This window comes from Cervus canadensis, chromosome 12, assembly GCF_019320065.1.
Source record: "Cervus canadensis isolate Bull #8, Minnesota chromosome 12, ASM1932006v1, whole genome shotgun sequence".
In the NCBI taxonomy this organism is placed as follows: Eukaryota; Metazoa; Chordata; class Mammalia; order Artiodactyla; family Cervidae; genus Cervus; species Cervus canadensis.
Window position 1 is genome coordinate 69,328,533 of NC_057397.1, and position 14,355 is coordinate 69,342,887.

General features: G+C 39.4%; 1 protein-coding gene across 1 annotated transcript in view; it reads right to left on the reverse strand.

Annotated features, from left to right (window-relative positions):
• Window positions 1-2,272: 2,272 nt before the first annotated feature.
• LRRC69 (leucine rich repeat containing 69) overlaps window positions 2,273-14,355 on the reverse strand; it is a 77,568-nt gene continuing 65,485 nt past the window's right edge. The window contains exon 8 of the mRNA XM_043483261.1: window positions 2,273-2,383. Within this exon, the coding sequence (XP_043339196.1) occupies window positions 2,273-2,383 (111 nt within the window). The remainder of the gene's footprint in view (window positions 2,384-14,355) is intronic.

The following is a 14,355-nucleotide window of genomic DNA, read 5'->3' on the forward strand; positions in this document are numbered from 1 at the left end:
AGCATCAGACTTTGCTTCTATCACCAGTCACATCCACAACTGGGTGTTGTTTTTGCTTTGACTCCATCTCTTCATTCTTTCTGGAGTTAGTTCTCCGCTGATCTCCAGTAGCATATTGGGCACCTACCCACCTGGGGAGTTCATCTTTCAGTGTCCTATCTTTTTGTCTTTTCATACAGTTCATGGGGTTCTCAAGGCAAGAATACTGAAGTGGTCTGCCATTCGCTTCTCCAGTTAACCACATTCTGTCAGAACTCTCCACCACAACCTGTCCGTCTTGGGTGGCCCCACACGGCATGCCTCATAGTTTTACTGAGTTAGACAAGGCTGTGATCCATGTGATCAGATTGGTTAGTTTTCCATGATTGTGTTTTTCAGTCTGTCTGCCCTCTGATGGATAAGGATAAGAGGCTTATGGAAACTTCCTGATGGGACAGACTGACTGTGGTGGAAACTGGGTCTTGTTCTGATGGGTGGGGCCATGCTCAGCAAATCTTTTTTCTGTTTGAGATTTTCTGTTGAGGGGTGCAGCTGTGTTCCCTCCGTTATTTACCTGGGGCCAAACTATGGTGGAGGTAATGAAGGTAATGGTGAGCTCCTTCAAAGGATCCCATGCACGCACTGCTACACTCAGTGTCCCCAACCCTGCAGCAGGCCAATGCCAACCCACACCTCCGCCAGAGACTCCTAGACACTCACGGGCAAGTCTGGGTCAGTCTCTTGTGGGGTCACTGCTCCTTTTTCCCAGGTCCTGGTGCACACAAGGTTCTGTTTGTGCCCTCCAAGAGTCTACTTCCCAGTCCTGTGTAAGTTCTGGCAGCTCTGTGGTGGGGTTAATGGCGACCTCCTCCAAGAGGGCTTATGCCATAGCCAAGTCTGCTGCACCCAGAGCCCCTGTCCCTGTGGCAGCCCACCACTGACCCGCACCTCCACAGGAGACGCTCAAACACTCTTGAGAGTCCCTTGGACTGCAAGGAGATCCAACCAGTCTATCCTAAAGGAAATCGGTCCTGAATATTCATTGGAAGGACTGATGCTGACCCTGAAACTCCAATACTTTGGCCACCCGATGCAAAGAGCTGATTCATTGGAAAAGACCCTGATACTGTGAAAGACTGAAGGTGGGAGGAGAAGGGGAAGACAGAGGATGAGATGGTTGGATGGCATCACTGACTCAATGGACATGAGTTTGAATAAACTCCGGGAGTTGGTGATGGACATGGAGGCCTGGCGTGCTGCAGTCCATGGAGTCACAAAGAGTCAGACATGACTGAGCAACTGAACTGAACTGAAACTAACAATATTATAAATCAATTATACCTCAATAAAAAAATTTTTAATTAAAAATAGAACAGTTACATGATCCAGCTATTCTATTTCTGTATATTTATCTGAAGAATATAAAAACACTGATTTGAAAGGACATATGCCCCCTATGTTCATTGCAGCATTATTTACAAAAAGCAAAGATATGGGAACAACCTAAGTGTTCATGAATGATGAATGGATGAAGATATGGGATATTATATAATACTACTCAGTCATAAAGAAGTAAGATGCAATATTGCCATTTGCTACAACAGGGATGGACCTTGAGGGGATTACGCTACATGAAATAAGAGAAAGATGAATATTATATGATTTCACTCATATGTGGAATATAAAACAAAATAAACAAGCAAAACATACACACAGATACCAAGAACCTATTAGTGATTACCAGAGAAGAAGTGGGGTGGGGGAGGGCAAAATGGATAAAAGGGGATTAACCATACGGCAGTGAATGGAAACTAAACTTCTGGAAGTGTATACAGAAGCTTAAATATAATGTTGAATATATGAAACTTACATAATGTTATAAACCGATGTTACCTTAATAAAGAAAGAAAAAGAAAGATGTTAGTGCCTCTTAGAAAATAAGAACTCAACTGAAATCATAATTGAACTATCTAACACCAAAAAGTTATTCTCTTTCACTTGCAAAATACCCATAAAATAAATACTTGACCTCATCAAAATAAAATGACAGAAAAAAATGGCAATTACCACACATACTGATTTTTCTATTTTTTATTTTATTTTTCAGCACACTTAAGAGTCTAAACAATCTAAAGGTAGACTGTGGTGCTTAAATTGGTCCTTTTCTTTTCTTTTCTTCTTTTACTTAAGGTATTGACAAAGAGCAAGGTATCATAAGCTGGGCATAATCTGACTATGTGTGCAGAGCTGATGGGTAAGTCATGTGAGGCTCTAAATGAGCTTCTTACCTGCTCTACACCTGACCAATTCCAAAGAGGTTAGGGTTACGTTGATAAAAACATTTATAAGAACAAATTAATATTTGAAGAGGTAACAGCTGTAGATTTCTGCTTATTTTCCAGTTCTAAAAAGTAAAAATTAAAAATAAAATTAAGGCACTACTCAATAAATATTTTAAACATTTACAATATTTTAAATATTTTAAGTAAATAAAATAAACATTAGCTTTCTCAGAGATTTCAGAGCATTGATTTCTAAAGTACACACTAAACTATTTGTGCTTGATTTGCTCTCTTCCCACACACAGATAAACAAACTTAACTAGTTGGCCAGGGCACACTGCTGGGTGCTGCGCTTAGTCGCTCAGTCGTGTCCGACTCTGCGACCCCAAGGACTGCAGCCCAGCAGGCTCCTCTCTCCATGGGAGTCTCCAGGCAAGAATCCTGGAGTGGGTTGCCATTCCCTTCTCCAGGGGATCTTCCCGACCCAGGGATTGAACCCACGTCTCCTGCACTGCAGGTGGATTCTTTACTGCCTGAGCCACCAGTGAAGCCCCAAGAAGGGCACACTCAGCACTAAATAAAATTCAAATGATAAAAGATTACCTAGGCTTTTATCCAAAGATATTACTGTATTGCCTAGTTGTAAAGTGTCTGAGATGAAGGCCAAAAAATGATGCAGAATCCACACAAACCTGATTCTGATCTACAGAGAAGTTAAACTGATCAATAAACAGAGACTGAACACTTCAATACACATCTTAGTTTTACCTAGCATCCATTTCTCATGGAAATTAATCTTCTTAATACTCTGTTTATTGTCTGCAATGTTCATTAAGATTTTTATGGGCTGGATTTCAGGCAAGTTGACCTATATATATATGACTTAAGTTTTTGTACTTACAATATCTCTCATGTTATTTCTAAATGTACAAATAAGGAATTTTAGAACATATACACTAAGTTGGTATACATTCTAACCACTTCAATTCAGTTCAGTTCAGTCATTCAGTCATATCCGATTCTGCAGCCCCATGGACTGCAACAGACAGGCCTCCCTGTCCATCACCAGCTCCCAGAGTCGTTTACTCAAACTCATATCCATTGAATCGGGGATGCCATCCAACCATCTCATCCTCTGCCGTCCCCTTCTCCTCCCACCTTCAATCTTTCCCAGCATCAGGGTCTTTTCAAAAGGGTCAGTTCTTCACATCAGGTGGCCAAAGTATTGACCACTTAGTATATATGTCCTGACCACTATATCTGAAATAATGGCAACCTCAAAGCTTACCATTCATATGCTTTATAAATAACTTCTGAGGTCAACACAGCTCTCAGTGAGGGAGTCGAAAACAGAGTCAAAGTTTAATTGGTTGATAATGCTGCTTAGTTTTATCATTAACCAACCCACTGGGCTATCATTATCACAATCCACAGTAAGAGATTTCATTGCTGTTCTGTTCACTGTTGCATAAAAGAACACCCTGGGCCTATTTAAAGGTTAAAGCACCTAAATACAGCTATTAATCTACCCTCAAGAGAGTAATAACCTTTCAACCTTGGTGATCAATCAATGAAGAGCCAAAGGCTCAGAGAATATATGGCACTATTCTAATGATACAGTATTTTGCATGAGGGTGAAAATTGGAATCTCTACAAATCTGACTTATTTCCTAGAAGTTTATGTGATCAACCAGGAAACATGACTGAAATTCCCTAATGGGAATCTTATTTTTTGTCTGTCAGCATCCATTTCCCACCTGCTGGCGCAAAAGCCCACCTCTTCCTTTAAGGAACTACCCATTCTCCAATTTCAGTGCAAATGTTACAAAAGAGAGAGGGCCACTGATCCCACTACCACAACCATGTAAGCACATGACCCAAGAGCTTCCAAGAAAACCAATATCACCAGCCCCAAAGCTTTCCCTGAGTCTGTTGAGAGAGGGAAGCTCTCCCTCCACGGCCAGAAGGCACAACTGAGACAGCTCTAACCCGAGAGCGAGGCTCCCCGAGGGGCTCGGTGGGAGAGGCCCACCTACGGAGCAGGAGCCACAGGGGGTGCAGGCTCGATCCTGGGTCAGGAAGATCCCAGAAGGGGGGCGTGGCAACCCACTCCAGGATTCTTGCTGGAGAATCCCATGGACGGAGGAGCCTGGTGGACTGCAGTCCACGGGGTCACACAGAGTCAGACACGACTGAAGCGACGTAGCACGCATGCACTCAATCTGAGAGAAAAGCCAAAACAAAGGAAACCAGGAGGACAAATTCTGGATGAATAAATTTGGATACCCAATCCAGCATGATTAAATATTCAGCCAGACTTATCCCTAGACCGTCTTCATTACTTGAGTCAGTGTGTGAGGTGGGTTTCTTCTACTTGCAGCTAGGAGTTACGACAAGTTACAAACATCTAAAAACCTGTACCCCATTAGGCAAAAGTATCAAAGATACAAAGATATATAAGAAACAATCCCTGCCTCTAAGAATCTTTCAGCAACTCCTTGGAAATGTAACACATAAACACAAAAAAATAACTAGAAACATTAGGCTCAACCCAAGGATGTGTTCCACATGGGTGCAGAGAAAGGACAGATCACCATAGGCTGCATATGAAGCAAGACTTCACAATATAACAAAACAGGGAACAGGGTTTTAAGGATGTCTAGGATGTGGCTACCTGGAGAAGATACAAAAAGACATTTATTAATAGAAAAGGTTAACTATGAGCGCAGTAACTCAAGAATGTGCATTTTGTATTGGGGAAACAATATACTCTATATATAAACAATAAACAGATCATAAAATGTTGACTCACGGGACATCAACAATAAATATTAGTCCAAAGATAAAAAGAATTCATAAGTAGTTGTACAGTATCAGACACATTATGTATAATAATTCAAATCTATTCTATATGAGATCAAATTGATTAATTAGATTATAATGGTTAAATGTTGAAATGGTACTTAAAGAACTAATGACAAAAGCCGAAATCTAAATGTGGTCTTTCCATATACATAATAGATAACCCTCTCATCTAACAAGCTATTCCTGTCCACTACTGTAACACATCTCATCCAGAACTAAAGGCTATCAAAATATACCATGCCACATGCACGTCACTCAGCTTCTGTTTAAGAAACCAGGACAAAGAGCAGAGCCATTAACCAAGAGGAGGAGGTTAAAGAAAGACAAACACAAACCAAGGAAGCAAGCATGGCCATAGAGCGATCCAGTTCTCTCTGTCCAGTTTCTCCATGGGGTGAAACGTTCATAACAGAAACTATTAAAATCATTTTCTATTTCCGCTGTGGTTTTAGTCATTCTCCCTCATGTCTTTAAGAAATTGCATGAGCAGAATTTGACTTGGCACTTGCTGCAAGCAGGAATGCAAGACATCTGTGTTCCTCATTCCTCTTCTTGAGGGTGTTATTGTTTAATTAGAATACAATATTTTATTTAAATTTTTTAGTATCTTATTTTACCAAAAGCCATTATCAGCTTTGTATTGAACAACTTGTGGTTATTCTCTGAGTTAATAATTACTATTTATGACATCATATCTTTCATGGCTGTTAATTGTTTCCTGGAAATTTTATGGAGAAAAATGGACTCCATATAATTCCTCAGTAATATTACTTTTCCATCTAAAGTCATTGAACTCAGTAATGCTTACATGAGAAAACAAAGTCTCTAATACCTTGACTCTTGATATCCATTTAAGTTTCTATTTCCATTTGTGGCACCAGTATGACATATATTTCTACTTGTATAACATACATCCATTTGAAATAAGCATTTACAAAGGAATTATGACACACACTTATAGTAGACATGTCTTCAAAAACCTCAATTAATAAACCCTCGTAACTCTATCAAAGATAAATACTGCTTTGTTGTTTATAGTTAGAAATTGAAACGCTAAAACATCCTTTTTATCAAGCCAAAGTCAGAGAAGAAGAAAAGGCGTTGGTTTATGATTTTATATCTTTTTAGCAAAAAGCTTTAAAATGTGAAATGCTATACTAAAGTCTAATTTTCACTCTTTAGTCTCTACAGTGAAATGCATTATTTCACAAAGGAAATAAACATGATTATAATCCTCTCCGTATTTTAAGGAAAAGAAGTCTTACACTTTAAGTTTGAAAATGCATGCTTACTAAGTTTTGTTGAATGGTGGAATTGAGAGTTGTTTTTAAAATATGCCTGAGTGACAACTACCATATTTTAAGCTTTAAGAAATCAAAAATTATCAAAATATTATATATTTATGTCATACAGTATAAAGCAAAGCTCTGGATAAAGTTTCAGTATTTCATGAAGCACAAGGACTAGGAAAGCAGAGACAGATGTCTTCCTTTTTTCTCAGGAAAAGGTATCACGGTAGGCAGGAAAAAGGCTCCCCTGAAATAACCAGGTCTTAAACTCTGGAACCTGTGACTACGTATGTTATGTTACATGGAAAAAGAGACTTTGCAGGTGTGATAAAATTAAGGATCTTCAAAAAAAAAAAAGAAAGAAAGAAAAGATTAAAAGGATCTCAAGATGAGGAGGTTAGCCTGAGTTATCCAGGTGGACCCAGTTTCACCATAAGGACCACTGAAAGTGGAAGAGGGAGGCAAAAGAGAAAGTCCAAGTGACGTGGTCTGAGAAGGACTAGATATGCCAAAACTGGCTTTGAGGATGCAGGGAGGAGACCATGAGCCAGGGAATGTAGGTAGCCACTAAACCCTGGAAAGAGTGAAAAAGTGGATTCTCTCCTGAAGACTCCAGAAAGGAATGCAGTCCTCCTGACACTGATTTTAGCACAATAACACTCATATTGGACTTCCGACCTACTAAACTACAAGATAACACATTTTTGTTGTTAAAACATCAAGATTATTAGAAATTTGTTACAGCAGCAACAGGAAACTAATACCAATATCATGTTCTGAATCAGCAGGACCATGAAAAGCGTGACTCTGACAGCCACTCTCCCCATTAAGGAATCCAGGCCCTCTGGAGCTAGAAGAGATTTTGAATCTAATCACTTCATTGTACAGATGAGGAAACTGGTCCAGGTATAATGAGAAGGAAGGTGACTTACCTTAGGCCTCACAGTTAGAGGCAGAGACATGACTAGAATCTAAGTTCACTAAACAAAGATCATTTTAGTCATAGTGTGCCTCCCAGCTTCTTTCTCCAATGTAGTGTTTTGATTAGAGTTTAATAATAATTTGCAGAACTGTTTGGAAGAATGAACAGCTATTGGAAAGTGCACATGTTTTCAAATAAAGCATAGAAGTTTAATTGTTTTGCTATTCTAGTCTGTCTCCAACTGATCACTAAACATAGTCACTTGAATTATCCACATATCACGTGAAACTCAACATGTCTGAAATGAAACTTGAAGTCTCGCCCCAAATCAGATCCCTCTGGAATCTTCTGGGTTTCCCAGCCCTCCGAGCTTTCCCACGTCCAATCAGTCACCACGTTCTGCTCTCCTTCCTCCCTCATGGGGCTTCCTTTCCTTGCGTTTCTACTTCTACCCCTCACACTCCACCAGGCAAGCACTCTAACAGGTCTCTGTTCTTCAGTTTCTCTTCTCTTCAAACTCCAATTACTCTAGCATAAATGAGTCCTTCTAAATCCCAAGTGATTCCTTCTAAAATGCTTTTCTATATCATTGACTTGTCCCCCACATTCAGGAGAACTCCATTTCCAAACAGGATGAAGTTCAAACTCTTGACTCTATACATGTTCACAGACTTTGACCCTAATATTTTTGTCTCTTTCTCCGACTCTTAGCCACAAACCAACCTAACGGATTTGCTGCCTATGAACATGACTCATTCTCCTCCATACTGTTCTCTTCTAGAATATCTTTCTGCTTCCTTCTCCATGTATCTGAATTCTAACTATGTCAGTCCCCTGCACAAGTTTCAGCATCTGCCTAGGCACCTCCTAGGCCTGACAACCTATAGCAATCTCATCTTACACTTTAAATCCCTAAAGCAACTAGTCTCATTTAACATTTTGATTTTATAGCTAGTGTCTTTTACATCTTCACAGAGTTCAAACACTTAGATTTTAACCATTTGAGACAAACTAGGTTCCCTATTTGTTTGCATGGTACTTAGCCCCCCCGACTTCCCTGCTTAAAGCAGCCTCTCAAATATTAATGGAATGACTGAAAATAAGTTTAAAAATACAAGATGAACATTCAGAATGACAACTCCTCTTTTCCACATAAGCACCAGGAATGACCACTCCTCTAAAGTTAACTGCTTCAATCAGGAAGTGTAGCAATACATTAAGTTTTGCTTAGGACAGTTCTGGTTTCCTGCTAATTTTTCAGTTATTAAGAATGTTGTCTACTTTCACTCTCAAAAGAATCTTGACTTACATATATTATATATGGTCATTCCACCTTAGGGCAGGGCAGAAACCAGAAAGAAAATCCTGCTCATGATTCAGCGACCCACCTAGCTATGCAACATTCTTTCCAGTACAGAGTGATACTGCCCTCTCATCACCACCTCTGCATAATCAATGGCTTTTGCATTTCACGCGGGAGGTTCAAACATTTTGGTTATGCACAGCAGATAGATGTGCTGAAGTTGAATGCAATTCAAGATTCTTTAGAAGGAAAAAAAATCATGTATACTGAATACAATAATTAACTCTACCTAGCAGTTTAAGAAAAGAGCTCCTCAAAGGGAAAAGAGAATTCAATGAATTTCCACAGAAGTAGAAGCAATCAAGAGATAGTATATGAGATCATTCATGATGCTGTTGTTGTTCAGTAGCTAAGTCGTATCCCGACTATAGATCACCAGGCTCCTCTGTCCGCCACTATCTCCCAGTTTTTCAAATTCACATCCATTGATTCAGTGATGCTACCTAACCGTCTCATCCTCTGCCACCCCCTTCTCCCAATCAATCTTTCCCAGCATCAGGGTCTTTTCCAATGAGTCAGCTCTTTGCATCAGGAGGCCAAAGTATTGAAACTTCAGCTTCAGCATCAGTCCTTCCAATGAATATTCAGGGTTGACTGCCTTTAGGATTGACTGGTTTGATCTCCTCGCTGCCCAACAGACTCTCAAGAGTCTTCTCCAACACCACAGTTCAAAAGAATCAATTCTTTGGTGCTCAGCCTTCTTTATGGTCCAACTTTCATAGCCACACATGACTACTGGAAAAACCATAGATAGCTTTTACTAGATGGAACTTTGTCAGCAAAGTGAGGTCTCTGCTTTTGAATACATTGTCTAGGTTTGTCATATTTTTCCTTTCAAGAAGCAAGCATCTATTAATTTCATGGCTGCAATCACTGTCCACAGTGATTTTGGAACCCAAGAAAATAAAAATCTGTCACTGCTTCCATTTTTTTATTCTTCTATTTGCTGTGAAGTGATGGGACCAGATGCCATAATCTTAGTTTTTTGAATGTTGTGTTTTAAGGCAGCTTTTCCACTCTCCTCTTTCACCCTCATCAAGAAGCTCTTTAGTTCCTCTACATTTTCTGCCATTAGAGTGGTATCATCTGCATATGGGTTGTTGATATTTCTCCTGGCAATCTTGATTCCAGCTTGCAATTCATCAAGCTGGAATCATGCTTGGCATTTCACATGATGTACCCTGCATTTAAGTTAAATAAGCAGGGTGACAACATATAGCCTTGTTATGCTCCTTTCCCAATTTTGAACCAGTCAGTTGTTCCATATCTGGTTTTAACTGTTACTTCTTGACCCACATACAGGTTTCTCAGGAGGCAGGTAAGGTGATCTGGTACTCCCATCTCTTGAAGAATTTTTCAGTTTGTTGTGATCCACACAGTCAAAGGCTTTAAAAAGTCAATGAAGCAGAAGTAGGTATTTTTCTGTAATTCCCTTGCTTTCTCCATGATGCAGCAAAAATTGGCAATTTGATCTCTGGTTTCTCTACCTCTTCAAAACCCAGCTTTTACATCTGGAAGTTCCTGTTTCATATACTGCTGAAGCCAACCTTGAAGGATTTTGAGCATATCCTTGCCAGCATGTGAGATGAGCGCAACTGTACAGAAGTTTGAACCTTCTTTGACATTGTCCTTCTTTGGGATTGGAATGAAAACTGACCTTTCCCAGTCCTGTGGCCACTGCTGGGTTTCCCAAATATTCTGACATATTGAGTGCTTTGATTTAGGTCATACCTGGATGGCCTAGTGGTTTTTCCTACTTTCTTCAATTTAACCCTGAACTTTAGTCATGATCTGAGCCACAGTCAGCCAGGTCTTATTTTTGTGATCTTATAGAGCTTCTCCATCTTTGGTTGCAAAGAACATAATCAATTTGATTTTGGTATTGACCATTTATATCCACGTAGAGTCATCTATTGTGTTTTTGGAAGATGGTGTTTGCTCTGTTGCTAGTGTATTCTCCTGACAAAGCTGTTAGCCTTTGCCCAGCTTCATTTTGTACTCTAAGGACAAATTTGCTTATTATTCTGGGTATCTCAAGACTTCCTACTTTTGCATTCCAATCCCCTATAATGAAAAGAACATCTTTTTTTGGTGTGAGCTCTAGAAGACCTTGTAGGTCTTCTTAGAACTGGTCAGCGTCTTCAGCATCAGTAGTTGGGGCACAGGCTTGGATTACTGTGATGGTGAATGGTTGGCCTTGGAAAAGAACCAAGATGATTCTGTCATTTTTAAGACTGCACCCAAGTACTGCATTTTGGACTCTGGTTGACTTTGAGGACTACTTCATTTCTTCTAAGGGATTCTTGCTAACAGTAGTGGATATAATGGTCATCTGAATTAAATTCACCCATTCCCATCTATTTTAATTCACTGATTCCTAAGATTTCAATGTTCAATCTTGCCATCTCCTACTTGACTCCATCCAATTTACCTTGATTCATGGACCTAATATTCCAAGTTCCTACACAATATTGTTCTTTACTGCATTGGACTTTACTTTCACCACCAAACACATTTACAACTGAGTGCCACTTCCATTTTGGCCCAGCCCCTTCACTCCTTCTAAAGCTATTAGTAATTGCCCTCCACTCTTCCCCAGTAGCATACTGCAAACCTTCTGACCCAGGGGGTGGAGTGGAGGGCTCCTCCTCCAGTGTCACATCTTTTTGCCTTTTCATACTGTCCATGGGGCTCTCCAGGCAAGAGTACTGGAGTGGGCTGCCATTTCCCTCTGCAGTTAACCACATTTTATCAGAACTCTTTACCATGACCCATCCATCTTCGGTGGCACTGCACGGCATGATTCATAGTTTCATTAAGTTATGCAAGCCCCTTTGCCACAACAAAGCTGTGGGCCATGGATGGCGAGATCATCTATACTCTAATTGTTTTACTGTTTTCCAAATAAAGTGATAAGAAACATTCATGCCTTTTCAATTTTCTGAATAAATACATATTACTGTCATGATTATTTAGAATTAGAAATGTGATAACTTTGATCTCCTAAGTGTGTAATTTACTTTAAATTAACTAATCACTGCATAAATATTTTAAAACTAACATTCATTTTCACAGCTGACTGGTTGAAATGATCAGTTTCATAAATGAATGTCAGTGGTATATAAACAATAATAACTTTTTACTGCAAAGTAGGATTTTGCTCTATATGTAATGAGTAAAATTATTAAATGTAATCTTTTGTTTCATTACTGACAGCTTGTTATAAAAAAGGAATTAAGACTGAAATTTTCATTATTTTCATAAAGTAGATCAGCTTTTTCACTCATGTGTAGTGAAACCTACTCAATTGTGACTCTTTTGAGGAAAGCCCTAATTACATTACATCACTATAGGACTGACAGTTCATATTCCAAATTATTCCCTCCCTAAACTCTTCAACTTTAAAGGAATCTAGGAAAATATTAAGTTGAATTAATGTAACTATACAAAATTTTATGAGACTATTTCATTGTACCATCAACATAGATGTTATGACCCAAGTTGGTGGTAACTAAAAAGGATTAATTTTTGTTGTTGCTTTGAAGCATTATATCCTTAGTAGTTAATACTTCAGTATCAATTACTTGAAGTTAATGATAATTCTGTAAATGCTGAGGACTAACAAAACTCAGATGGCAAGAGTTATAACACACAAAAAGGTCAAAGGCATCTGAATGAATTATGGTAAAAGTTAATATTTTAGATTCAAAAAATTTTTCATCAACTATTTTCCAATCCTTATCTCACTAATTCATAAAATAATTATGGCATAATTTCACATTCACATGAATAGAAGCATTACAATTCGATATTTGGTTATTTCTAGATTTTTATATCAAGAATAAGACCCATTTGTGATTGTGTCTCCTTTTTCAATATAATAGGAAACACTAGAGATCTCTTCAAGAAAATTAGAGATAACAAGGGAACATTTCATGCAAAGGTGGGCACAATAAAGGACAGAAACAATATGACCCAATAGAAGAAGAGATATTAAGATGTGGCAAGAATACACAGTGAAGTGAAAGTCTCTCAATCATGTCTGACTTTTTGTGACCCCATGGACTATACAGTCCATGGAATTCTCCAGGCCAGAATACCAGAGTGAGTAGCCATTCCCTTCTGCAGGGTATCTTCCCAACCAGGGATCAAACCCAGGTCTCCCACATTGCAGGCGGATTCTTGACCAGCTGAGCCACCAGGGAAGAAAAACTACACAAAAAAGATCTTAATGACCCAGATAACCACGATGGTGTGATCACTCACCTAGAGCCAGACATCTTGGAGTGCGAAGTCAACTGGGCCTTAGGAAGCATCACTACAAACAAAGCTAATGGAGGTGATGGAATTCTAGCTGAACTATTTCAAATCCCAAAAGATGAAGTGGTTAAGATGCTGCACTCAATATACCAGCAAATTTGGAAAACACAGCAGGGGCCACAGGACTGGAAAAGGTGAATTTTCATTTCAATTCCAAAGAAGGGCAATGACAAAGAATGTTCAAACTACTGCACAGCTGCATTCATTACACATGCCAGCAAAGTAATGCTCAAAATCAACAGTATGTGAACCAAGAACTTGCAGATGTTCAAGCTGCATTTAGAAAAGGCAGAGGAACCAGAGATCAAATTGCCAACATCCACTGGATCATAGAAAAAGCAAGGGAATTCCAGAAAAACATCTATTTCTGGTTCATTGACTACACTAAAGCCTTTGACTGTGGGGATCATAACAAACTGTGGAAAATTATTAAAGAGATGGGAATATCAGACCATTTGATCTCCCTCCGTAGAAACCTGTGCAGGTCAAGAAGCAACAGTTAGAACCGGACATGGAACAAAGAATTGACTCAAAATTGGGAAAGGAATACGTCAAGGCTGTATATTGCCACCCTGCTTATTTAACTTATATGCAGAGCATCATGAGAGATGACAAGCTAGATGAAGCACAAGCTGGAATCAAGATTGCCGAGAGAAATATCAATAACCTCAGATATGCAGATGACACCATCCTTAGGGCAGAAAGCGAAGAACTAAAGAGCCTCTTGATGAAAGTGAAAGAGGACAGTGAAAAAGTTGGCTTAAAACTCAACATTCAGAAAACTAAGGTCTTGGCATCTGGTCCCATCACTTCATAGGAAATAGTTGGGGAAACAGGGGAAACCATGACAGACTTTATTTTGGGGGGCTCCAAAACCACTACAGATGGTGACTGCAGCCATGAAATTAAAAGACACTCGCTCCTTGGAAGAAAAGTTATGACCAACCTAGACAGTTTATTAAAAAGCAGAGACGTTACTTTGCTGACAAAGTCCATCTACTCAAGGCTATGGTTTTTCCAGTAGTCACGTATGGACATGAGAGTTGGACTATAAAGAAAGCTGAGCACCGAATAATTGATGCTTTTGAACTGTGGTGTTGGAGAAGACTCTTGTGAGTCCCTTGGACTGCAAGGAGATCCAACCAGTCCATCTCAAAGGAGATCAGTGCTGGGTGTTCATTGGAAGGACTGAGGTTGAAGCTGAAACTCCAATACTTTGGCCACCTGATGCGAAGAGCTGACTCATTTGAAGAGACCCTGATGCTGGGAAAGATTGAGGGCAGGAGGAGAGGGGGACGACAGAGGATGAGATGGTTGGATGGCATCACTGACTCA